Here is a 25559-nt window from a genome sequence, read left to right on the forward strand (position 1 = left end):
GCACCATGTGCATGCAGTGACTGTGGAGGCCAGCAGAGGGCACTGGATCCCCTGGGGCTGGAGTGGCTGCCATGAAGTGCTGGAATTAGAACCCAGGTCCTCTGGAAGACCAGCCTGTGCTCTTAACCACAGAGCCAGCTCAACAGTTCCCTTGTTGAATTTTTTTCCTAAGTTATAAAAGTCTTAAGGGGCTGTGTGTGGCTCAGTGGTGGTGTGCTTGCCTAGCGTGTGCTAGGCCCTGGGTCCAAATGGTGACAGTGACCTTTAACAGAGCTGTCAGTGAGCTGATCCCTCTGTAGGTGTGGTGAGCATGTGAGTCTGGCACACAGAAAGCCCCTCCATGACAAAGGCCTCAAAGATGGGGACAGCCAATCTCCTCTTTAACTAAGGAAAGGCAGTGCCTCTGCGGCCTTCCCCAGCCCGTGGCTGCAAGTTCTCTGCATGGTCTGGATCTGGTCTCATTGGTACAGATCATGTGGAGCTCAGGGCCTGGTGAGGCTGACCCCGGCTCTCAGTGGCAGAAGCCGGAGCAGTCAGGTTTGTGACATGCTTGGGAATGACCCCATCAGTGTGGTAGGTAGGTAACTGTGATTTCCCCTATTTTATAGACAGGAAACTTGAGACTCAGAATCCAAGCTTGCCTGACTCCAAGGCCTGAGATCCACGACAGACTTGGCCGCCCTTCCTCACGGTGGACTCAGTACCCTCCACCTGAGACTGAGAGGAATGGTCTACCCACAAGCACTGTCCACAGAAACCCCCACCTTCCCCACCCTACAACTCACAGGCGATCTCACGTTGCCTCAGGTTCTCTGTCTCCTCCTGTGTTATGGACATCAACTGTTCCATTCTTATTCTAGAAAGAAACAAAAAAGCATAAACCCAAAACCCACCCATTCATTCCAACAAGAATCTTACCAGATAAACACTACCTCCTCCAGGAAGCCTGCCCTGATATGCCAATTTGTGTTGCATGCCCACAGCATCACACACATCCCCTGAGGCTATTAACCTTGAGCCTTGGCTTTAAAGACATGTATAGAAGATGATTATTCTTTAGGACAGTGGGCACTGTAGTTCTTGCCATTTGCTCTTGTTGCTTCACTGGCAATAGGTCTTAAGTGTGTATGTTTTTACTTTTCCTTCTCCTAGAGCATACTTGGCATTTGCTATCTTTGTATATAGTTTTGTATCAAGCCTAAATCTTTTCTTTAACTAAAAGGGGAATTATAGTGAGATATCCACCCCATCTGCACCTGATGCACTGACCATGCCCAAATGGGCATGGTCAAAGGTGTGGACATGATGGGTCCTGGACTCCAGCTCACACACTCTTGCTTCCTGTCGGGTTGAGGAGAGCATCTAGGTGGCAGGGTGGCATCCGTGGAGCGGGAACCCGTGGCGGTCATCTGTTTCATGTGTAAGTGAATTCTCCCCGAATAAACCTCACTTAACCTACACTGAGTCCAATGAATCTTATTTCCCATGCTTTAGGCCACCAACATTAGGAGACAGTATTATGAACAAATGGGAAGATGCCTAACAACCCAGGCCACTGAGGGACACTGCCAGTTGCTGTGGCTGGCAACTTCAGACAATGGGGCACCTTCCTGCACTGCCAAGAGGATGTAAACAGACAACAGGTCTGTGAGAAGTCAGATCCTCACCTGAATGCCCTTTCTTTGCATATTTACCTCAAGAACAGTTCACTACAGTGTAAGGGGACATCAGCCTAAGAACAGCCTCGTTCTGATGCAGGGTCTCTCTACTATGCAGCCCTGATCTCTGCCTTCTGAGCAGGTTTTAAAAATTATCATTTTACCTACGTGTGTATCTGTGTTCCACATTCATGCTTAGTGTCCCCTGAGGCCACAAAAGGCTGTCAGATCCCACCCAGGACCTGGAGTTACAGATGGTTGTGAGCTACCATGTGGGTGCTGGGAACTGAACTTGGGTCCTCTGGAAGAGAAGCCAGTGCTTGTAACTGCTGAGCCGTCCCTCCAGCCCCCTACAAACAAGGTCTGTGGCACAGAACTACATCCACAACATTAAGAAGTGAAAGAATTTAAAGGTAACTTCATGTACATATGGTGCAGGCTGTGTGTGCTTTTTTTGTGTTCACATGGCAATCAGCATCCTTCATGTTCCTATGTGAGACATTTTCAAAGGCCTGGATCCACTGAGAGGTTCTACCTGCTGCCACCAGTTAGCACCTCAGCAGCCACACTGGACTGGGCAGGACAGACCCAGGGAACAGCCTGAAGACCCCCTGTGTGGTGAGGGCTGAGATGGCTGGGGAGAAGCTCCAGGGACAGCTCAGATCTACTGCTACTGTGGGGACCCAGAAGAATCATGAAAGAGTCACAGAGACATCTCAGGGAAGGGCGGGCAATGGCACCAGCCCTTCCCATCATCACTTATTTTTGTTTGTTTCTCTACTATGTAGCCTAGGCTAGCCTGGAACTTCCTATGTAGACCAGGTTGGTCTTGAACCTGTGATCCTCCTGAGGGATAGGATTATAGACATGCACTACCACGCTCAATCTTGTGTGTGTGCATGTATTGTTTGTGGATGCTGGATGTCTTCCTCTGGCTCTCTCTACCTTACTTTTTGAGACAAGGTTTCTCACTGAGCTCATAGGTCTCATAAGGCTGGCTGGCCAGAAGGCCTTACAGATTCCTGTTTCTACCCTCAGCCCTGAACTTATAGGATTCAATGGGTTTTATGCAGATGCCAAGGATGGTGTGAATTCAGGTCCTCATGCCCATGTGGGAAGCTCTTTGCTGAGCCATCTCTCAGTTCCTTTTCTGGTAAGAGTACTCACTATGTAATAGAAGCTGGCCTTGAACTCCTGATCCTTCTGAACTGCTTTGCATCCCTAACGCTAGAATGACAGCTGCATGCTGTCATTCATTGTTGTTCTTTGACAACAAATGCAGTATGCCTCAAAGTAGCCAACTTGGTAAGTACCCAAGACAAAGGCCACCACCTGGAATTTCTGTCTATCACAGACATCCAGCATCAACCCTGAGGATGGGTCCTTTTGCTTTCCACATGCAAATATCTGAAGAGCAATGCTGAGTTCATTCTGCGTAATGCTGCCCACTATAGCAATGGAGGGATGCAGTTGATCCTGTGTATCTCTGTTTGCAGATTCAACCAATAATACTTGGAAAAATTTCGTGTCTATGCTGGCATGAGCATATTTTCCCTATATTTCCTAAGCAATGGGGAGAGTTGTTATTTGCATAGAATCTGCATTGCATCAGGTATCACAAAACATGTAGAACAGACAGGGAAATGTGTGAGGCTGTAGGCTAGTGGTTCTCAACCTTCCTACTGCTGGACTCCCACTAGAAAATTATTTTTACTGCTACTTCATAGCTGTAATTTTGCTATTGTTACAAATCAGAATTCTAAATACCTGTGTTTTCCGATGGTTTAAGGTGACCCCTTCGAAAGGGTCATTTAATCCCTTGTCATGACCCACAGGTTGGTTGACCCACTGTTCTAGGCAAATATTTCACTTTATTTGAGGGACCTGGGCAACTGTGGTTTGGGGGTCAAAAGTATAATATTCTTTTTATTTCTATAAATGTGGATTTTAAAAATTTTATTCATTTACTTTTGATTTGGGACAGGGTCTCTCTATGTAGCCCTGGGTATTCTGGCACTCACTTTGTAGATCAGGCTGGGCTTGAACTCAAACGATCTGATTGCCTCTCTTAGTGCTGCGATTAAAGGCATATACCACCGTACCTAGACTAAATGTGAATTTTAAAAAATGTTTTATAGCTAAAATACAGATGGGCATTATAGATCCATCTTTCTTTCATATTTCTCAGTTTTTCTCAAGGGTGAACATATACTTTAAAAAACTAAAAACAGCTATTATTAATTAGATGCCAAGGGCGACTCTCCTAAAGCACCAGGGAGACTTCCCAGTACAAAGGAGGAGCCTATGGCTCCCTTTCCCCAGAGCTGTGAGCACCCCAGGGTATTTGTTCCCCAGAGTATCCATTCCCAGAGCATGGAGCACCCCAGGATGTCAGTTCCCCAGGGTGGTGAGTGCCCCAGGGAACTTTCTCTAGACACATGGTCCTAGAGACTCACTTACCTCTCATTCTCCAGTGATTTTAGTATCTCAGAACTCTTCTTCTGCCTGTGGGAAAACCCATTGATAGCTGTGAGCACTAGCGATGCTGCTTCCAACCAAGCTGCCCACTTCACCATGCTACCCAGGAGCTCTGTTCTCTGGCTGGGAAGCCCTCTAAGGCTCTCTGTGACAGGAGAGTGAAAGTACTTCTTAGGTGACAGGGTAAGGTGGCACACATCTTTAATTCCAGCACTCAGGAGGCAGAGGCTGGCAGATCTCTATGAGTCTGAGGCCAGCCTGGTCTACTGAGCGAGTACCAGGACAGTCAGGAGTGCCCAGAGAAATCCTGTTTTGGAGAAAAAAAAGAAACAAAGAGCGTGGGAACACACAGCACCTGGCACAGAAGTACCAGCCAAGTGTCTCCTTTCTTGCATTCACTCACTTTGTTACTGAAGATGACAGAAGAAAAAGGACCCAAGGAATGGAAGAAGGAAGCCCTGGGCTAATGGGGCTATAGCCATTCCTAGGATCTTCCTGTGGTGGACCCCTAACTAGATGTTTTCGGACATAAGAGCTCTACTCAGCTCCTTCTTCTCCAGCCCCATCGTGAACTGCTCTTGGTAGTAGTAGTTCCTATGTAAGACAGTTGGTTACCGAGAGGGTGAGCGGCTACTTGGAAGCCAAAATGCAGAAGGCTGTGGTTTTTACCCGCTAACATATAGAAGGGAAATGGGTTGGGGCGGGGTTGGGGTGGGGTGGGGGGGGAGAGGGGCTAAGTGCAGGCAACAGTGCTGTGAAAGAAGCCAATTTTGTAATCCCCAGGATAGGTTTGCTGCAAACAAAGCAAACGAAACTGGATCCTAGCATAGGAATGCTAGGGCAGAGGTGAAGATGTGAGGCAAGACCTTCTGTCCCTGGCACTCAGAGGGCATTGTGGGGGCTGGCCAGGACTGACCTCTGATTGTCCTTCAGGAGTCTCTGGATGCGGCTGGCAATGCTCTGCTCAGTCTGCTTCAGCTGCTCCTGCAGCTGCTGCCGTTCTGCATCCAGACAGCGCTGGCGCTCACTCAGACCCTGCTCTAGCCGTGTCTGCTCCTGCAGCAGGGGAGGCACAGTTGGGGCTCTGACTGGAGGAAGGAGTGTGGGGGTCCTATCTCACTTTGTATATGTCCTGTGTGACCTTGGGCTGTCCCTCACTCCCTACTAGGCCCTTGAGTGTCCACTGTGCCCAAGGAGGCTGGCTGGGGTATCTAGTCAGGACCTCCATTCTGGCTTTCAGGGGATGGTGGGGCAGCTTCATCCCTTGTTTTACCACCTCCTCGGGGCCTACATCAGGTCATAGACTAGGGGCCCAGGTGGGCTGGTGTGGCCACACACCTGCTTGACGGACTGCAGGATCGCATCCTTCTGACTGTGACTCTGCTGCAGCAGCTCAGCATGCTCTCGCTGCCCAAGGTCCAGACGCCGCTCAAACTCAAGCTTCTCTAGCATCTTCTGCTCCTGTGGGGACAAGATGCCTGCCATCTGTGTCTGACGCAGAGCCAGGAGGAAGCTGTCCCTCTCTAAGGAGCAGCAATACTCCAGGACAACAAAAGTGCCAGGGAGGCTCTTACCTTTCGCTTCTCGTAGTCATAGAACCGGTTCTGGGGGGAGAAAAGCCAGAGGTGAGAGGTGAGGAGAGGGTGGTGGCCATGCTTCCCGCTGTGTAACCTGGCCCACCCAGCCTGCTTCTCTGGGATATGAGCAGATGGAAGCGTGAAAACCGACAAAGGGGTCTGGGGGGGGGTGCTCCAGCATGAGAAATATTGTATGTTACACACACACAAACATGCATGCACACATATTAAGCTACATATTAAGACATAAAAAAATAAGTAAGATAAAATGAAAATCAAAGTGTGAATGGGGACGGTTCCCAAGACAGTAATGCTGGTGGGGAAAGGGACATGATTTGTTCAGGGAACGAGGAGACCTGGACACCTGATGTGGTGACAGCTGTGGTAGCTGAGTTTCTGGATCTGAATGGAGGAATCTGTGGCTACAGCTCTGAACACCTTATGCTAGCGGCTCAATACCGGCATGGGTACAACCATGCAGACACGCCCATGCTGGCGGCTCATCTTACCTGCCATTCAGCCTCCTCCCTGGACAACCTGTTTATGGGTCCATCGGGGCTGTCCTGGGAGTTCTCAGCTCCTTCTTGCTCCAGGACTGGCAGTAAGTACTGAGAAGGAGGGTAGTACTCCAGTCCTGACTCTATGGATAGAGAAGGGGCACAGGGTGGTCAGGAGCACCCCAGCTGCTTGCTTCTGCCACCTTCGCTCCCCTCTCTCCTCACTGCAGCCACCTTGCTGGCTCAGTCCATTCTCATCTCCCACGGCTGGGCCTCACTTCTGTATAATAATTATTGCTCAAAGTTAGGCCTGGTGATAATAGCCTTGTAACTCCAGCCACTCATAAACTGGGGTGACTGCAAGTTCTAAGTCTGCCAGGGGTACAGAGCAAGTTCAAGGCCAACCTGAGTAGTAACTTAGCAAGTCCTGTCTCAAAATGAAAAACAGAAAAAGGCTGGGATGCGTTGAGAAGTAGAGTCCCTGCCTAGCACGTGTGAGGGTCCCAGTTCAATCCCCCTGGGAGGGAAATAGACAACGTCATATATCTGAGTTCTGTAGTCAGCATATGCAAATTTACTGCTTTATTTTTATGCCTATTGTTTACATAAACATTAGAGAATCTTAAAACATTCCTTTGGCATTGAGAGTCTCAATAGGTAGCGTAGGCTGACCTCAAATTCACCATCTTCCTGTTTCTCTTTTCCCAAGTGTTAAAATTTTTCCCCTTTATTTTAGCAGCTGGGAACTGAAGCCAGAGCCTCATGTATCCTAGCAAGTGCTCTGCCACAGCCTGAGGAACATTTAAAGGCGACCACACCCTTCCAAGTCAGGGGCAGTGCTGGCTCGGAATGTGGGTTCTGCCAGGCACAAGCACACTTCCTCTGTACCCTGGCTTCTCTCCCTCTACTCTCTGGCAGGGGCTCCCAGTGCTGTGTGCAGTTTTCACATGTGGGTATGAAAAAGTTCATTCATTCTCCTGCGGCTGGATGCCCCATGGGAACAGTGCTTTTCTGAGCATCTGTGGACAACAAGCTTTTCCTTCTGTTGGGCAGACACCTAGTCAGGGAACTGAGTTGTAGACCTGAATGTTCAGCTCGAACAGACACTGACAACAGACAGAGACAGAGAGGGAGAGAGAGAGAGACAGGGTCTTGCTACATAGCACAGGCTAACCTTGAACTCACTATGTAACCCAGGCTGGTCCAGGACTGACTCTGATGTCCCTGTGTCAGCTTTCCGGGCACTCCGCACGATACCTAGCTATTTTTATAATTTATTGACTTATTTGGAGACGGCTGGCCTCCAACCATACTGTATGCCTGCTTCTACTTCTGGAGTGCTAGGATTACGGGTCTGTGCTGCTTCGGCTTCATGTTTAACACCAGCACACGGCAGCTGAGCTGAGATCATCAGATCATTTTCTCTTGCAGCTCTGGGTCAAGGGATCTGGGATCATTTGCAGATTGAAAAGCTCACCCTTCAGTTCACTCTGCACCACATCATGAATAATTCAGGTGACCAGAGGCTTGCTCTGAGAAGTCACAGGTGACAGGAGCCATGCTGACAGGTGACAACAGCTCAAGTTGCTTCCTCCTGGTGCCCAGGCCACAAGGGTCTCCCCAGGTGGCCCCAGGGGCCTGCCTAGCTTGTTGCCCTCTTCCCCCAGTTACTTCTTTGTGAAACCAGGACCTCTGCATTTTTCCTCCTTGGCCTTCAGCACTCCAGCCATACTGGCCGTCTCCATAGTACCTCAGGTTCCCCCCACCTTCCTCTAGGTCTCTTAACACTTGCCTCCTCTGCTAGAAACACATTGCCTCTTCTCCTGCCCTAGCGCCCTGTCAGGTGTCAGCCATATTGCTTTCTCAGACAGGCTCCCCAGCCCTAACCTAAGCCAGGTGCCCGACTCTAACCTTTCCTAAGCTCAGCCTGGCTGATTAAGTCCTGTGATTCCTCACTGTACCTGTTGCTCTCTGCTGTCCCCAGCCTGGTGGCAGGGGATGAGCACGGGGGTTGGGGGAGTCAGGGGTGGCCCGCCTTTACCTTTGCAAAGGAACTGCTGCACGGCCTCGGTGCCAGCACCACACACCTCTGGTGGAGGGTAGACCATGGACAAGGCGTCGAGGCTCAGCGTCTGTGGACACAGGGACCCCTTTACTGTGCACACTACTCCACTGCCCAGCACAGTTCAAAGTCACTTGGTTTCCTTATTAACTTGGATGCAGAGTATCTCCCCTGCCTACCCAGGGAGCAGAGAAAGCCAGATCTGAAGAGCATTGATCCCATCTGGGTGACACTAGTCATCACTGTGGTAGCTTGAGTGGTGTGGACTCTGAGGCCACACTGCCCAATATGGTGGCTAAAGTCACACGTGGCCATTTGCATTTCTTGAGTTGCGTGTGCATGCTTGGGTGTGCATGCATGTGTGTGTGTAGAGCCAGGATAACCATGAGTGTTGTTCATTAGGAATCGTTTGCTTTTGGAGATAAATCTCTCACTGGCCTGGAACTTGGTAAGATGGCTAGGTTAGCTCGCCAGCAAGGCCCAGGGACCTGCCGTCTCTGCTGCCCTGGGCTGGGATTGCAGATGCCTGGCTCTAGGGACTGAGCTCAGGTCCTTCACAAGCACTTTCCCCACTGAGTCATCACCCTAGCCTCTTCTCTCTCTCTCTCTCTCTCTCTCTCTCTCTCTCTCTCTCTCTCTCTCTCTCTTCCATTCTTTCTTGAGGCAAGAGCTTATTATGTGGTCCAGGCTGCATTGGAACCTGTGATCTTCCTGCCTCTGCCTCCCAAGTGTCAAGATTAAGGTGCACACTGTCACAAGCAGCCTTCATTTCAGTTTTAATTAGTTCAGGTCACTATGGCTATCTGAACACGTCAGCTTGGTGGCCACCAGTTCTCGGGTGGCCACCCAGATGACAGCATTTCTATTACCCGCAGAGGGATTCTGTCTCTTGAGAGATATCCAGCCTGGCTTTAAACACCAGCACAGCACAGTCACTTCGCTGGGCTGGGCTGTGACTTCCTCAGTGTCATGCTATTGCAGTATCCCTGATTTGATGGGATGGCATTTGAGTGAAGCTGGCACACAATATGGCCTTGTTGACAATGCCTGTGCTCTCACTCTGATAAAAGGTCTGACAGGGTCTGAGACGCTCCCAAGAGTTTTAAAGGAACAGCAGGGAAATGAGCCCCATCCAAACTTCTGCTGTAGAGCTGGGACTGAGGCATGCTAGACAAGTGCTCTACCACCGAGCTACATCCTTGGTCCCTACGGCTCTTAGTATCTTAGGGTAGATAATTTCAGAACCAGGGACATGCTCTGAGCTATGCTGACACACATGGCAACTGCAAAGCACATGTAGCTATGGATTAGTAAAGATTCAATAACACCGTTTAGTTCCTTGGTGGCACCAGCCACATTCCAAATGTTCAAGAGATGTATGTGGTCACCGAGCTGGGCAGCAGTTAGTAGAAACTCCCGTCATCACCGAACAATCTCCCGAGAGTCATAGAGAATGGAGCACACTGTGTCTCACTACTGTGTGAGGGGCACCAGACACAGATGTGCTGGCTCTGCTCAAGTGTCACTGCCCCGGACAACTCTGTTCTACAGTCTGGCTTGATAGAGGTGATTCACCAAAAGAACTGGGGAATTCTGGGATGCTCAGCCAGGCTGTCACCACTGTGATAGGTGTTTAGACACTGAGCTTTACAAAGGTGATGGTCTCTGGTTGTTCCAGAGGGTGTGGTGTTCAATCCCATCTATGACCAGCTGTGTGGCCTTTGAGGAGTCCAATAACATTGTTTGTGTGCCAGTTCCTTCATTAGTGAAGTCATAACAGGACATGCCTTACAAGGGTTCTGTGTGGGTTCAGGAGCTAACACAGGCCCAGCTGGTAGAGTGAAACTCTGGATTTGACCCCTGGCACCACACAAATGGGGTGAATTGGTGCAAATCTATAAACTTAGTAGGTGGAGGCAGGAGGATGGAAAGTTCAAGGCCATCCTTGGCTACATAGTAAATTCAAGGCCAGCTTGGACTACTTGAGACTTTATCTCAAAAAACATACGAAAATGCTAGAGGAGCCAACAAGCCACCCTGTCATGACCAAGAGCCCCACTGTCCCAGAGTGGGCCACCTGGTGCTGGTGCTGGTGCCTGTGGTGGGTTGAGCTGTGTCCCTGCTTTATGTGACTTAAGAGTCAGGCCGGACCCTAGCCCAATCTGACTGGTATCCTTTAAGAAAGAGATCTGACATGCAGAGACAGTGGACGGACACAGGAAGGACAGACACAGGAAGGCCCGGCCACCTGCAGAGAAGAGCCTTAAAAGGAACCAACCCTGCCAACACTGGGATCTTGGATTCTCAGACTGAGGGCACAAACTCCTTTGGTGTGAGCAGCTTTCTTATTCACCCGAGATGACTCACGCAGGGTCCCTGGACACTCTTACCCACCTGGGCTCTGATGAGATGCAGCTCCCACACTGAAGCCCAGACCTCCACATGGCTAGATCCCCACTCCCAGCTTTCCGGGCTCCAGTACAACAATTTCTGGCCTCAATACTTCCTGTCCATAACCCATTCTATTCACGCACTGCCTCTCTTTGTCCTGCTCTCCCCGCTGGCGGCCCCATTTCCATGCCTATCCTCTTCAAAGTCTGGCTCCAAGGCCACAGAGTGGGGACGTTTCTGGATTCACCTGTCTCCTTCACTTTGGATGTATGCCCTCCCACCTCCGTGACAGCAGTAGTCACTACATGACAAGCATTCACGTCAGTGTCTCTGTGATACCAGAGAGCATGCCCCCCTTACCTCCAGGGTCCGCACGTGAGCCAGCATCTGCGGCAGTCTCCGAACTTCGTTTTCACTGATGTCGAGGGTACGCAGGCTTCGCAGCTCTCCCAGGGTGTCAGGAAGCTCCTTCAGCTTGTTGTCTGCGGAGAGCCAGGTGACAAACTCAGTGCCCCAAAGCCTGCTGCCGCCTCCTGATGTCTGACGCCATGGGACATGGGGCTCTGTCACTCCCTCTTAGCTGGGCCACTCAGGACACCTGGACCCCCTCCCTGGGCCTCTTCTCTGTAACTGGGAACCCCTACTTCTCATCAGTCACATGTGTGCCTCTGGGCTGAGAGGCCAGGGCAGCAAGAGTAAGATGAAGAGCCTGGCCACAGTGAGGCGAGTCCTCTTTGGAGGATGAGGACACTGCTGGTACCCTGGCTAGTCAGTACCTCACTGTGGTGGAGGGTGTCCTGAGCAGGCCACAGCTCTGAGTCTCACTTTCCTCACGTTAACCTGCCTCATGGACTTATGCCAGCCACATCCACGGGACACTGAGTGTCCCAAAGCCACCTGGAGCCACTACAGAGGCACCTCCTTCAGCCTTGCCTGTTAGTCTACTCCCTTCTCATTGTTTAGCTTCCCAGGCAGTATGGACTGCCTTTTGAGGGGTCAGGGCTCTTTAGACAACACTGCCTCTGGTTCATGATCACAGACAGATCACACTGAGCTAGGCGGGGGTCAGTCTGGCTTATGGCATCTCCCTCACACTCAGTGGCTCTCAAGAGAGCACCCCATAGATTCTGGAAGGACAGGAGCTGGCCCAATCCTGCAGCTGCCGACATGGACTGGGCTTTGTGGCCCCCCACCTTTCACATTGAGGGTCTGAAGCTGAAGCAGGTTCCCAATGGAGTGTGGGAGATGTGTCAGTTGATTCCTTTCCACATTCAATACCTAAGAAAGAAAACAGTGATACAAGGAGCCCACAGAACAACAGCGACCGTCTGCATGCTCAGTCCTGCACCATCCAGGCATGGAATAACTATACCCGCCTTTATTTCTTCCTACAGCCCTGAGAGGGAGGCACAGGTTGTTATGGTCCCATCAAGAGGTGAGAACACTGAGGCTTACAGAGGCTAAGTCACGCGCCCAAGAGAGAGCCAGGCCAAGCCCTTGGACATACTCCTACTTGAGGCTTTACCATCTATACTAACCACAGAATGCCCAGGAATTGCATGAACCGATGTGGAAGCAGAGAGGTTGTCAGGGGCAGCGAGGGTTAGGCTATGGTTATCTACTGTTGAGTAATGGGGAGGTATAGCTCAGGGCGAGGCTCAAACAAAGCACTCAGTGCAGGGCAGCTACAGACAAAGCACTAGGGAGCCAGAAGAGTACAGAATTTGTCCTTTTAAAATAATACATAAAAATGTATGCACCAGCTATATGCAGTGACTGTGGAGGCCAGAAGAGGGCGTCAGGTCCCCTGAAACTGCAGTTATAGACAGTTGTGAGCTGGGAACCTAATGGAGGTCCTTCTCAAGAGTAGCCATCTTGAGAGTAGGCATCTCTACAGTCCCTAGAATCTGTCTTGAAGCTGGAGACCCACTGGGTGTTTGTTTTGGGGGGAGGAATTAAAGCTGTGAAGCCATGAAATACCATAAAGTACATGCCAAGTCCTGGCAGAGAGCCTCTCAGAGCCAGGTGCAATGCAGCCTGGATCCACTGGTGACAGCTCAGTCCGTGTCCTACAGCCTTACCTGCAGGGCTGTCAGCTGCCCTATGTCATCAGGAAGGGCTGTCAGCTGGTTGTCATGGAGATCCAGAACCTACACAACAAACATATCTGTAAGGCCCCAGAATCCCAGACTCCAGAGCAGCTGGAGATGACAAGGCTACCTCATACCCGGGTAATACCCGGGTAGTAGGGAACTGAATAGAGTCATTTTATCTAGGGTAGACATTGGGATGAAACTTGTTTTCTGGAAACATGTAGACCTTGAAGAAATCATTGTAGAAAACAGTGATTGTAGCCGGGCGTTGGTGGTGCATGCCTTTAATCCCAGCACTAGGGAGGCAGAGGCAGGCAGATCTCTGTGAGTTTGAGGGCCAGTTAGTTACAGGACAGGCTCCAAAACCACAGAGAAACCCTGTCTCAAAATAAATAGATAAATGAAAACAGTGATTGTTTTCTGTTATCTATAGAGTTGTTTCTCTGAAGGACCTGTAGGCATTTGCATGACTTTAGTCACATGACCACCCTGGCACACCTGGAATATTTTGCATTACTGAGTAACACAAACAGTGTACCATAAGGACTGAAAATGGAAGGGTGAGGTGTTCCTTCCAGAAATGTAGACTCGATCTGGGTTTTGGTATAAGGAACTTGTTTTACTCTAAAAACAACTTTTGTGTGACCATCAATAAATCATCTACATGGCTGGTCCTCTCTGCAACCTGCAAGATCGTATTTCATCCTGGAATGACCCTCTTTCTTTGATTGTCCTGCATGAGTCACACACCCACAGCAACCCTTCCTCCTGCCCATTCTTCAGCAGCCTGTCTCATAGTTTTTGGGTTGCTTTGTCTGTTTTTTTTTTTTTTTTTTTTTTTTTTTGATAGTGTCTCTCTACATAGCCCTGGAGCTTTCTGGGAACTTAATCTGTAGACCAATCTGACCTACAGGGATCCGCTCCTGCCTCTGCCTCTGATTTGTCTTGGAGACAAGATCTTGCACTATGTAGTCCTGGCTGGCCTTGAACTTACTGAGATCTGCCTGCCTCTGGGGAATAAAGGCGAGTGCCAGCACATCCAGCTCCATCTCACATTCTTGCTCTTTTTCTTCAGGCTTTTACAATGTAGTCCATGCTAGGTCAATTCTCTTGCCTCAGCCTCTTCATCAATGGTCAGGATTGCAGATATGTGCAGATATACCATGTCTGGCTCAAGTGTTCTCTTTTTACTGAATACAATTATGCACAGGCTGGGGTATGACTCAGTGGCAGAGCATGTGAGGGCCTGGGTATATTGAGTCCCAACACATCACACACACACACACACACACACACACACACACGAGAGAGAGAGAGAACAACAAAAACAGCATGAAGTGGGAATGGAGAGATGGTTCAGTAGTTAAGAGCTGCCCTTGCAAAGGACCTGAGTTTGCTTCTCAGCACCCACATCGGACAGCTCACAACAGCCTGTAACTCCTTTTCCAGGAGCTCTGATGCCCTCTTCTAACTTGCTTAGACACTGCATGCATGTGGGGCATATAATATAATTCATATAGGTAAACAATAATAGACATAAAATAAAAAAAAAATAAATCTCTTATAAGCACTGAGCAGTACATGTGGTGGCACACTTTTAATTCCAGGGCTCATGTGATAGAGGGAGACAGATCTCTGTGAGTCTGAGGCAAGACTGGATTACACAGCCAGCTCTAGGTCAGCTAGGACTGCATAGAAAGACCACATCAAAAAAGAAAGAATCACCATGGAACAGAGCTACTCCAACCCCACCTGTGAGAGCTAATGAGGGAATACTGGGAGAGTGTGCAGAGTTCAGTCTTCACCCTTACAAGTTCACATGCAGGTAGAACAACCCTGGGCTGACACTGCAACACCGTATGACTCTACCACATCCTGGAAGGGTTCCACAGTCAGGAGGGAGTCCACCCAGGTCACTGAGGTATCAAAAGCAATGCCCTCTCTGGATGCCCTTCCTGTTCCCCTTGTTAGGGCCATTGTGTCCATCCTTTCTGCTGACCTGGCTGAGGTTAGGACCAGCTGGAGTGGAAACCTCATAGAGCAGGTGCTGGGTCTGGTTTTCTTTACCAACAACACCCAAGAATGCTTAGAAAACCATGCTGTTCAGACACCACAGTGACCATCCTGTGAGGACCATCTGGTATATTTTAACAGAGAAGACCCAAGAAGCTGCCACCTGGAGCACCACAGAGTCCCCAATGCCAAGAGTCCCCAATGCCTAGAGAGGGCCCAGTACCTTGATGGTGGCAAGGCTCAAGAGGCTGCAAGATTTGGGAAGCAGGGAGGTGAGATGGTTGGTATGCACGATCAAAACCTGTGAGAAAAAGATGAGAGAAATGCCAGGTTCCAGGAGAGCAGCAGGCAGGGAAGGCTAAGGGTGAGGGAAGTGGCTTGGCCTTGGGCACAGGGTGGCCATACTGTGCTCCAGGCATCTTTGCTGAGCCAGACCCACAATGGGGTTGGCTGTTAGAATCATGACTCGATGGTTTAAGGCCCAAGATGCCTGCAGTGAAAGGGACTTTGGGTGTCTAATTCTACTTTCCATTTGGAGAAGAGATCAGCTATCATGAACTTAGCATTTCCTAGCTCTAAATAAGTGATAAAGTACCTTTATCCAAAGGCTACCATGATAATTAACAAGCCAGTGTTCGCCTAGGCTATCATGATGTGGTCTGATACTCACACTGTGTCAACCACGGCTATTTTTGTTAGACATTGACTCCTGCTTTGGTATTTCAAAAGAATTTCACTACACTATTGGCAGAGAACCCATTTTACCTGTGTCCAGATCTGATGGTGTGCACGTACCCACCTGTATGCAAACCCTGGAACAATCTTCTGAAAATGCTTTCATGCCCTTCTAACTCTGAGGGGCAAGTGGCCGGAATGCACCAAGTGTCCTTTCTATTAACAACACTGGGGGAGGTAATAACTGTACCATATGGCTGGTAGACTCCTCTCTACCACTCATTTAATTCACACAACACCAAGAGACAGCTATAAATGTCTTCTTCCTTCCACAGATAAGAAATGGGGTATAGACTGGAGACAGCTCAGCAGTTAAGAGCACCGACTGTTCTTCCAGAGCACCTAGGTTTGATTTCCAGGACCCACATGGAAGCTCACAACAATCTATAGCGCTAGTTCCAGAGACTCTGATGGGCTTCTGGCCTCCTCAGGCAACACACATGCGTGTGATGCAAATATATATCCAAGCAAAATACACATAAAATACTAACAGTTAGTAGAAGAAACAGAGGTGTTGGTGTGTAAGGAAGCTATCTAAGTCACAAAGCCAGTGAAAGTTAGGGCCAGGAGTGGTCCAACCCCACAGCCTTCTCTCCTAATTGTGACAACTTCTACTGCAGGTCAAAAGGGTGAGGGCCAGAGGGAAGGAAAGTGGCCATGTGAGAACAATGGCTCTCTGAGTCCCATGTGGTTCCCCCAAGCAGACACTCAGTGAGTGGTTTTTTGAACAATGACTCTGCTCACCTTTTTCTGCAGAACTTTGCACGTTGAGAAAGCCCCAAACGGAATCTAAGACAAGACAAAGAAGGGTCAGAGCTCCTCACCTGCTCACCAGTGGCACTGGTTGTGAGGAGGTGACTGAGGACAGTAAGCCACTGACCTGGGAGGGCTGGGGAAGAATGGAGGAGCAGGCAGCACACTGCCCAGCCCACCCTATCCTACCTACTCTGTGGTATCAGTGGGTAGAGCATCCTCTCCCCCAGCACCTCAGGAATCTGTAGTGTATTTTCCCTTCTTCCCACGGTACTGGGGATTGAACCTAGGGCATGTTGCATACTTGACAAACTCCACCAATGAGTTGGGCATTTTTGTTGTTGTTTTTTGTTTTTTCCAGACAGGGTTTCTTTGTGTAGCTTTAGAGCCTGCCCTGGGACTCACTCTGTAGACAGGCTGGCCTCAAACTCACCGAGATTCACCTGCCTCTGCCTCCCAAGTGCTGGATTAAAGCCATGTACCACCACTGCCATGGCTCTATCACTAAGTTTTATCCCCAAGATTTCCCTTCCTGCCTTTCTCTAGGATTTTACTATGTAGCCTGGGCAGACCTCAGACTCATGATCCTCCCTACCTCTGTCTCCTGAATGGAATTCTGGGAATAAAGGTGGAGATTACGCTGAGGCCAAAAGATCACCTCAATTCTTTTGGACAAGAATGCAATGTAAGTGACATTTTTCACCCAATGTGTCAGGCTGTGTCTGTGCACACTCTATGCAGGAGAGAAGCTGATGCCCTTCCTGACTTACTCCCCACCTGTATCTCAGGCTACATTTGTTTTCCTCAAGGACATGGGACAGATTAAATTCACAGCCTCTATACACCCTCACTTTACCTCGGAGAGTTCACATTTAGAGATGTCAAGAATGTCATCTGCCCCAGCTTCTTTTGCCTAAGGTGGAAAAAGACATTTTTAAGTTAAGTGTTTGACACAGGTTTCATGTAGCATCAAACTCATCATATAGGCAAAACTGGCCACTAACTCCTGATCCTCTTGCTTGCACCTCCCAAGAATTAGCTCTCTGCAGAGGTTAGGGAGAGAGCTTTTTAAAAGTCTTTAAATCTCCTGGGCAGTGATGGTGCACGCCTTTAATCCCAGCACTTGGGAAGCAGAGGCAGGTGGATCTCTGTGGGTTCCAGGACAGTCTGGTCTACAGTGAGTTCCAGGACAGCCTGGGCTACACAGAGAAACCCTGTCTCAAGGCCTTATCCCCCCCCACAGTCTTCAAGTCCTGTATGTTTACACAGGCTCTGCTGATTCTGTGCTTCATTTCATGTTAGCTTCTTAAAATTAGTTGGAATTGGTTTTGCTTTGTTTTGAGCTTGAAGGTTAAAAAAAAAAACAAAACTTTTTAACAATGTATTTATCCTTATTTTATGTTCATTGGTGTTTTGCTTACATGTATGTCTGTATGAAGATGTCAGATCTCCTGAAACTAGAGTTACAGATAGTTGTGAGTTGCCATGAGGGTGCTGGGGATTGAACCTGGGACCTCTGGAAGAGCGGCCAATGCTCTTAATTGCTGAGCCATCTCATCAATTTATTTTTTGTTTTGTTTTGGCTTTGTTTGGTTGCTATCTGCAATACCTTCCTGAACTCCTGCTCTTTTAATCTGTCCTCCATGGCTGTACTGTGTTAGATTTAGGATGCAGCAGCTCAGCTCCCAGTGATATAAGCACAGCTAGTTTTCACAACTCAGGCTGACCTGGAACTCACTAGCCTTGAACTTGTGGCAATTTTCTTGTCTCAGACTCCTAAGTGCTGGGATTACAGGTGTGAGACATGTAACTTGGGAACCATGCTCTGTTGTAGGCATTCTTCCCGCCAGCCTGGTCCCAGAGCCGTGTCAGCCCCAATGAACACTCAAACACTATATTAATCATGAACTATTGGCCACTGACTAGAGCTTTTTATTGGCTAGCTCTGTATTAATTATCATCTCTATCAATCTAAGCATTTCCTTGTGGTCTTATCTTGTTGGAGAGAGAGTCTGGACCTCTTACTCCTCTCGCATCCTACATTTTGACTGCTCTGCCTATGTTTCCCAGAATTCTCCTCATCTCCTAGTTCCACCTATCTTGCTTCCCTATTGGCCAACAGTGCTTCATTTATCAACCAATAAGAAAAACATATACAGAAGACATCCCCATCAATGCCCAATTCCCAAGGGGGGGGAACACTCAGGCAAAACACACTGTGGAGTTGAGAAAATAAGGAAATTTCTTTCGACAAACATAAGGAGCTGGAAAGGATCACAGCCACAGGCTGCCTTTACTGGGCCGTTTGGCAGGTGGCCAGTGACTGTCTGAGGCCCAGTAAGGAAAGAAACCAACACACACTCAGCCTGTGAGGAAGGGCACTCCCAGTGCGGGGAGGCAGAGGGAAGGGGCAAGCACCACTGTAGACATTTCAGTGGGCAGAGAAGGAGCCCAGGAGAGAGACAATACACCTGCCTTACCAGACACATCTGGTACTCCAGGCGTTTGCGAGCCTCCTCACTGGCTTTCCGCTTCCGAAAGAAGAGGGGCATCCTCCTGTGTGAGTTCTGGGCACTGGAACATGAGAGGGAAGTTGGCACCCGGGTACCTCAGAGATGCAGCTGGTCTGTTGGCTATCAGTTTCCTGAAGGCAGGGCTGTCTGCCTCAGTCGGGCCCTGAGCCCACACAGCAATGCTCAACATTTTGTTCTTTGTTGAGGAAGCAATAAACACAGAATATGGTGGAAAGAACATCAGCGCAGGCCAGTGCCCTGGGTTTGGGCTCATTTGCTACTGACCCTCTGGGAGGCATCGGCATCACTCTCCATGCTGAGCCATTTTCCCACCTTAGGAATGACTCTCCCAGGTACCTTCCAAGGATGCTCTTTGAGAACTCTTGACAGACTCAACTGATGAAACAAACTGTCTGAGTGACACCAGCAAGACTAAACTGGAAGGTGCCATGTCTTGCAGGAGACTCAACTATATCAAGACTAAAGAGGTCTATGAGTTAAATAAAAATTAAAATGCTATCTTGAGGCACCTTCCAACCCTTGAAGCTACTGTTCATTTGATTCTCACTGTGGTCCTGTGGAGAATGCCCACTAAGTTCAGTGGTCTGGCTACATGACCTGGATTACGGAAGAACCAGCCTGGGATGCTTGCCCTTCGCCCTTCAAGTCTGATCCTATGCAGTTTGCACAGCTCCCTGGGTGCCACAGCTCAGCAAAGTTAACCATGTGTCCTAACTCAGAAGCTGGGTGCCCATAGCCAGCCCGGAATCTGGAACTTCCAGTGCTGAATAACGGCTGGAAGCAGGAAGGAAGCAATCATCTGGAGGAAGTGTGTAGCTAACAGCATAGGCTTTGACATCAGCTGTGTCACTCTGGGTCACTAGTCAGAGCCTATTTCCTCAAATGTAATACGGAGTAATGTTGCCAATATTGGGTCCTGTGGGGCTCAGGGATTTCATGTATGTCAGGCCCATGCTATAGAACCTGACAGAATGCACCATACACATGACAAATAGATTCAGGGACTATCACAGATGTCAGGGAGAAAGGGACTAGAGGAGTCTTGCAGGTGAAGTCACATCCCTGGTCTTAGAGTTCAGGTCTCCAGCCCTGGGTGTGCTCTTCCCTCACTCACCCACTAGTACTCATGAAGAATGTCCAACAGCCCTCCTCCATGCCTTCCTTCCCTTCTGCTGGATAATGGCCAGCCCTCCCCATCCCCATCCTCCAAGTCCAGATTTCCAAATCCTCTCCAATGACTATCCCCCACCCCCAAGTCCTCTTCCCTAGTCATTCTCAACAAGGGCTCTTTCAAATTTGGTTTAACCTCCCTGATGGTGTAGCTTGGTTGGGAGAACCACACCCATCCTTCCCAGGCAGAACTGGCCAGTGGCTGACCTGGCTTTGTGGATGGAAAGGTTCTTGGATGTTCTAATTTTGGGGTGGACCTCAAGATAGGCCAATCACTCTGAAGGCTTGGTCACAGATGCAGACCACAGACACCAGCAAGATGAGCTAGAATCGGATCTCCTTCAAGCATAGGGAGTGAGGACCAAACTCTGAATCTCATAAAGTCATGCAGCTCAGGAAGACAAAGTCTTGAGACTCTAGAAACCAAGGGACTGCAGAATTAAGAATCGTGATTTAGCCCCGAATAATTTGATCGTGTATACTAACATGCATACATCGCAAATGAGTAAGAAGGGTACTAGGGGTACTGGGGTCCCTCAAGACAGGTGCGGATTCCTTAGGGGCGGGGCGGGGCGCTGGGGCTCCGAGTCACCCTCATGATAACCGAACGTGGAATACATCTGGAACCAGGACCTTTGTTGCAGCTCTTCTACTCTGACTGTCCCCGAGAAAGGTGCTCAGAACATCCACCCCTTCCGAATCCATAGCTCACCCAAGAAACAGGCTGTCCAGTCCTCCACCGCAAACGCCTGCCCACAATAAACAGGGCGGCGAGGGTGTCGCCCCGAAATGGGGCGGAGCCAGAAGTTATCGCGAGAGCCGAGCTTTTCCGGCCTATATCCGGTGTGAGCGGGCTGACAGCCGTCTTTTCCGCTTTCGGCTCGGAGGAGGCAACGGTGCAACTTTCTTCGGTCGTCCCGAATCCGGGTTCATCCGACACCAGCCGCCTCCGCCATGCCGCCCAAGTTCGACCCCAACGAGATCAAAGTCGGTGCGTGCCCTCGCCGCGGCCGGGCAGCGGGTGGAGCCCTCCCCGCCGCGTGCTTGCTGTCCCGGGGCCTGGCTCCGGGCCTGGCGGGTCTCCCCTGGGCCTCGGCTTCCTCGTGTGTAATGGGGAGGGAGCACCGACGCTCTTGCAGCCTGTGCGCCTTAGGGTAAGGCCTGGCCCGGGAGGTCTGAGGCCTGAGGACAGCGCCCTGCACCCTTGGCGTTCCGCAGAAGTCTAATTCTGCTTTTTCTCAGTGTACTTGAGGTGCACCGGAGGTGAGGTCGGCGCCACATCCGCCTTGGCCCCCAAGATCGGTCCTCTGGGTCTGGTAAGTCCGCTCCTTAGAACTATGTATATACTTACTGCTGGCTGCTCTTTGTATGTGTTTTATGTATGGGCTTGTGGAGGTCAGAAGAAGGCACCATTTTCCTGTTGTGAGCCGGCTATTCTGTGTGAGCTGAGACTCGAACCCGTGTCCTCTAATTTTAAAGTTGAAGTAACAGATGTGTATATAGGCTCCCGCCACGGCACAATTGTGGCAGTCAGTACTGAGTCTTGGCTGAGCTATCGTGCAGGCTCTTGCCTCTGGGTCTAGGAGGTAAAGTGGAAGCTCGCACTGCCATGTGCCTGGAACCACGTGCTCCTTGATGGTACGGTGAAGGCCGGGAGTGGCTGGTTAAATCCCTATTAGCTTACGTGCTTTTTAACTGAGCACCCTCCTAGGTGGCCCATTACAGCTCAGTCTGTTTGCTTCGTCAGCCCTTGAGACAGGTGGCTTAGTTAAATAAGGTGTGAAGAGGAAGGCATCCTGCCAAACAGGGAGTTCGAAGCTGAAGGTTATACTTTGAACATTGGACACGTGGTTAATTTAATCGCATTATTTCTACAGTCTCCAAAAAAAGTTGGTGATGACATCGCCAAGGCAACGGGTGACTGGAAAGGTCTGAGGATTACAGTGAAACTGACCATCCAGAACAGACAGGCCCAGGTATTTGCTTTGCTTGGTGTGGGGGAAGTCATGGGATCTTGGCTCTCTTGGTGAATAAAGCTATTTTACCTTTGGAAGGCTGCTGTGAAGGGGTAGGGGGAGCTGCCAGGGTGCAGGCTCCCACCATGGGCCTAGGGAAGTACCTCTGAGCTATCCCCATTAGTATGCTTTAGCAGCAGGGTCAGTTCTGTGTTGTTCATGTCAGGTCTCTCCCGCAGATTGAGGTGGTGCCCTCTGCCTCTGCTCTCATCATTAAAGCCCTCAAGGAGCCACCAAGAGACAGAAAGAAGCAAAAGAACAGTAAGTTGATGGCACTCCTCTGCCCCTCTCCAGTGACTACCATTTTGCATGGAGTTCCCTTTAATAGTGAATCTTAGGGTCAGAATGGGATAGATCACTTAAGGCCATTTGTTCTGCACTCAGTCCTCTGGGTGCAGAAGTGTAGTCATACCTAGGGTTGGTTGACATTGGACCCTTTGCCCCAGGAATATAAACTTAACTGATTCATCCCTAAGGTCATGGTGAGGACTTGGTTGTGCCCTAGCCACCCGCCACTGCACCTGACCAATATGGTTGGCTGGTGCAATCCAGTGGTGAGCTGACAGTAAGCTCCAGCTTTAGGAAACAGGGTTGTCCTACATGTGGATGACTCTGTGCCGAAAGCATGGGGACAGCATAGAGACAGGTAAAATGAAACCACATGGTCCTGTATCAGAAGGTTGCACAGAAAGCCTTTAAAAAACAAAACCACCCTTCTGTTTATCTTGCAGTTAAACACAGTGGAAATATCACTTTTGATGAGATTGTCAGCATTGCCCGACAGATGAGACACCGGTCTTTAGCCAGAGAACTTTCTGGTAAGAGCATTTTCACTGACCAGATGGCTATCGTTTGCCTTTTGAAGGCCCTAGATTGGAGTGCACCTTTTTTTGGAGGTAGTGTCTATAGTCTTGGCTGTCTTGGAACTAGCTCTGTAAACCAGTCTGGTAAACTACCTCTCAAGTGCTGAGATTGAGTGTGTATATTGTCACTGCCCAGCAGGATTATTGAATTTTGTAGTTGGGCATAATGGAGACCCATGGCTTTTTTGTTTTGTTTGCAATGGAACTCTGGAATTTGCTATGCTCCGGTGTAAGAGTTCCAAGGGATTAGACCTCTGCTGAGTTTACCATTCTTAATATAGGAACTATTAAAGAGATCCTGGGTACTGCACAGTCTGTGGGCTGCAATGTGGATGGCCGCCACCCTCATGACATCATTGATGACATCAACAGTGGTGTGGTGGAATGCCCAGCTGTAAGTGATTTTGCATGTTTCCCTTTGTATTCGGGGGAGTTAGGGTGGGGGCAGTTGGGCATTGTTAAAGGGGAAATTCTTTGTGTGAATGTGTGTTCCCCTTTGTGATTGTAAATTTTCCTCCCTTTTCCAGAGTTAAGAAGCAACAAGAGAAAATATTTCAATAAAAGACATCTAATAACAATGGGCTTGGCTTTTTTTGGGGGGGGGGATGGGATGTTCAGATACATGGAGCACCCTGCCTCAGAAAAAGCCCTGGTGTAGCTTCATAGGCAGGTTCAGAAGCCTTCCAGGAAGGAAAGCTGCTTTTTCTATGGGGTGTAGTTAGGCTGCCATGAAGAATCTTGCTCTATTACTGTGGCAGGCAGGACAAAGGTCAATAACTGTAGCTTGGTCTGGAGGTCTTGTGTGCACCGCAGTCACTAACCCTGAACCTCTTAACTAGCATGGTTCCTTTCGCAGGTTTCTAAAAATTGCAAAGGTTTCTGATAAAGCTCTAATCCTGGGCCACACCTGTGAAATACAAGGGAAAATGTGCTATGTGGGATTGGTTAGTGGTGAGGTTATTTCCAATTAACACAAATTGTGTTGGTATTTGAAGAAAGTAGTGGTTACTACTAGAAAAAGTGCTGAATAGACGATTCAGTGCTACATTTATTGCAGTTTGATTTCCAGAACCCACAAACCCACAACCATCCCAAACTGCAAGGTTACCAGACATGCTCAAGTACATAATGCAAGCTGGTGACAAGCCCTCAAACCTAGAGGCCCACCCTGCTTCCCTAAGGACCGAAGGAGAGGGTGGTGCTGGTGAAGAGGCTTGCTTTGCTGCCTGGGAAGTCATGAATTGAAAGGTCCCTGGGTTGGTTCTTGGGCTGTAAGTCAGTTTTTCCCATTGCCTCCAATGCTCAGGAAAATTGAGGTCTAGTAGAGCACTCACTGCCTCATATAGAACATCTGGGTTCAATTCCAAGTGGAAGGGAGAATGTCCTGCAAAAGGTCTAAGTAGGGTTTTTTTTTTTTCAGTACAAGGTTTCATTGTAGCTCTGTCCTGGACTTGAGGTCTGCTTGAGCAATAACCTAGCTGGTTTTTGTATTATGAGTAAACCAGGTATGTTATATTCCATGTAAGTGGAGAAAGTCTACCATAAGCAAAAGAAACAAGCTGCCTCCTGGCACTGGTTATTTTGGAAACTCAAGCAGGAGCATCTTAAATGCAAGGTCACCCTGAGCAGTTTGGGGAGATGGCCCCTCTTCCAGAGGGTCTGGGTTCCATTCCCATGAGACATAGTGCTGCTGCCCTTTTTTAGCCTCAGGTCATGGACATGATAATGCACATAAACACAGGGTCATCACACTCAAAAATCCCATGGGTTTTCTATGTGTCCTCAGCTGTCCTGGAGCTAGCTCTGTACACCAGGCTGTCTGAAACTGCTTTCCACTTAACCTCTGCCACCGCCTCAAATTTAAGTCTGCAGAAGAATTGGGTTTCTCAGTACTCATACTGGCTATAATGCCTGTAATCCCAGTCCTTAACTGATTAATCTCTGTTTTGTGTGCATGTGGCATTCACATACGCATACATTTTTTAGGAGGGTAGGGCTAAAAGCACTAGGAAGCATAAGGCTCTAGGGGTTAAGTACTGCAAAAACTGAAAATACTAGAGATAACTGGTGGGGTGTGGCACTAACCTCACACTTCCATTAGGCTTTCCTCCCCTAAAACAAGCACATTCGAAGAGTTGTAGAGGGCCTAGGTTCAGTTCCCAGTACCCACAAGGGGGCAGCTGTCAACGTAACCCAAGTTCCAGGTGATTCACCTGGCCTTTTTGGGCACCTGTTCACATGCGCTGCACAGGACATGGGTGCATAACACATGCTAAATATCTTCACACAAAACTTTACATACATATTGATTGCAGCAATGATCATAACGACCTATATATGGGTGTGATCCATGTCCACTCACTGAGGAGTAAACAAAATGATGTTGTATACATGGTATGTTATTCAGTTACAAAGAGGACTGAAGTGTTGATATAGGTTAAAACATGGATGAATCCTGAACATGCTGGTAAACTAGACAATGTCATGTATTTTATGAATCACCTATGTGAAATGCTCTCAGCAAATCCAGATTTAAAGCCAAGGAACTTGGCTGTAAGGTCTGACGAGTGACTACTAAGGGATTTCTCTTCCAGATTGGAAGTGTTCTGGAATTAAATAGTGGCTATATAACAACATGAGAATACGGCACGAATCACTGAATGTTAGTCACCTTTAGAAGCATGAGACGACTACTGTGATGTGTAACAATCTGAATAAGA

General features: G+C 49.0%; 2 protein-coding genes and 1 non-coding gene across 4 annotated transcripts in view; 2 read left to right on the top strand and 1 right to left on the bottom strand.

Annotated features, from left to right (window-relative positions):
* Lrsam1 (leucine rich repeat and sterile alpha motif containing 1) overlaps window positions 1–20742 on the bottom strand; it is a 38189-nt gene extending 17447 nt beyond the window's left edge. Inside the window, exons 1-15 of one of the 2 annotated variants that reach the window (XM_051185228.1) lie at window positions 20674–20742; window positions 18738–18831; window positions 17114–17170; window positions 16249–16293; window positions 14993–15070; window positions 12745–12813; window positions 11857–11941; window positions 11024–11145; window positions 8252–8342; window positions 6223–6353; window positions 5711–5740; window positions 5475–5597; window positions 5053–5192; window positions 4119–4163; window positions 786–856 (exon numbers count right to left, since the gene is read on the bottom strand). In XM_051185228.1, the coding sequence (XP_051041185.1) occupies window positions 786–856; window positions 4119–4163; window positions 5053–5192; window positions 5475–5597; window positions 5711–5740; window positions 6223–6353; window positions 8252–8342; window positions 11024–11145; window positions 11857–11941; window positions 12745–12813; window positions 14993–15070; window positions 16249–16293; window positions 17114–17170; window positions 18738–18809 (1159 nt within the window). In that variant the 5' untranslated portion in view covers window positions 18810–18831; window positions 20674–20742. The remainder of the gene's footprint in view (window positions 1–785; window positions 857–4118; window positions 4164–5052; window positions 5193–5474; window positions 5598–5710; window positions 5741–6222; window positions 6354–8251; window positions 8343–11023; window positions 11146–11856; window positions 11942–12744; window positions 12814–14992; window positions 15071–16248; window positions 16294–17113; window positions 17171–18737; window positions 18832–20673) is intronic. The other variant, XM_051185227.1, reaches the window with a different exon arrangement.
* A 58-nt stretch (window positions 20743–20800) lies between these two features.
* On the top strand, window positions 20801–23417 carry Rpl12 (ribosomal protein L12). The gene is made up of 7 exons (XM_051185247.1): window positions 20801–20952; window positions 21204–21277; window positions 21839–21937; window positions 22156–22237; window positions 22708–22794; window positions 23121–23233; window positions 23367–23417. The coding sequence occupies exons 1-7, from the start codon at window positions 20916–20918 to the stop codon at window positions 23370–23372; spliced, it is 498 nt and encodes a 165-aa protein (XP_051041204.1). The 5' UTR covers window positions 20801–20915; the 3' UTR covers window positions 23373–23417.
* LOC127222916 (small nucleolar RNA SNORA65) lies at window positions 22485–22613 on the top strand. The gene has a single exon (XR_007834596.1). It is a non-coding gene; the product is annotated as a small nucleolar RNA SNORA65 (small nucleolar RNA).
* Window positions 23418–25559: the final 2142 nt, after the last annotated feature.

The sequence above is a fragment of the Phodopus roborovskii genome, unplaced genomic scaffold (assembly GCF_943737965.1).
Source record: "Phodopus roborovskii unplaced genomic scaffold, PHOROB, whole genome shotgun sequence".
In the NCBI taxonomy this organism is placed as follows: domain Eukaryota; kingdom Metazoa; phylum Chordata; class Mammalia; order Rodentia; family Cricetidae; genus Phodopus; species Phodopus roborovskii.

Coding starts and splice junctions, on each gene's coding strand:
- Rpl12 (XM_051185247.1), top strand. CDS start 20,916: ATGCCGCCCAAGTTCGACCCCAACGAGATCAAAGTCG. Junction 20,953..21,203: donor CCCCAACGAGATCAAAGTCG/GTGCGTGCCCTC, acceptor GCTTTTTCTCAG/TGTACTTGAGGTGCACCGGA. Junction 21,278..21,838: donor AGATCGGTCCTCTGGGTCTG/GTAAGTCCGCTC, acceptor TTATTTCTACAG/TCTCCAAAAAAAGTTGGTGA.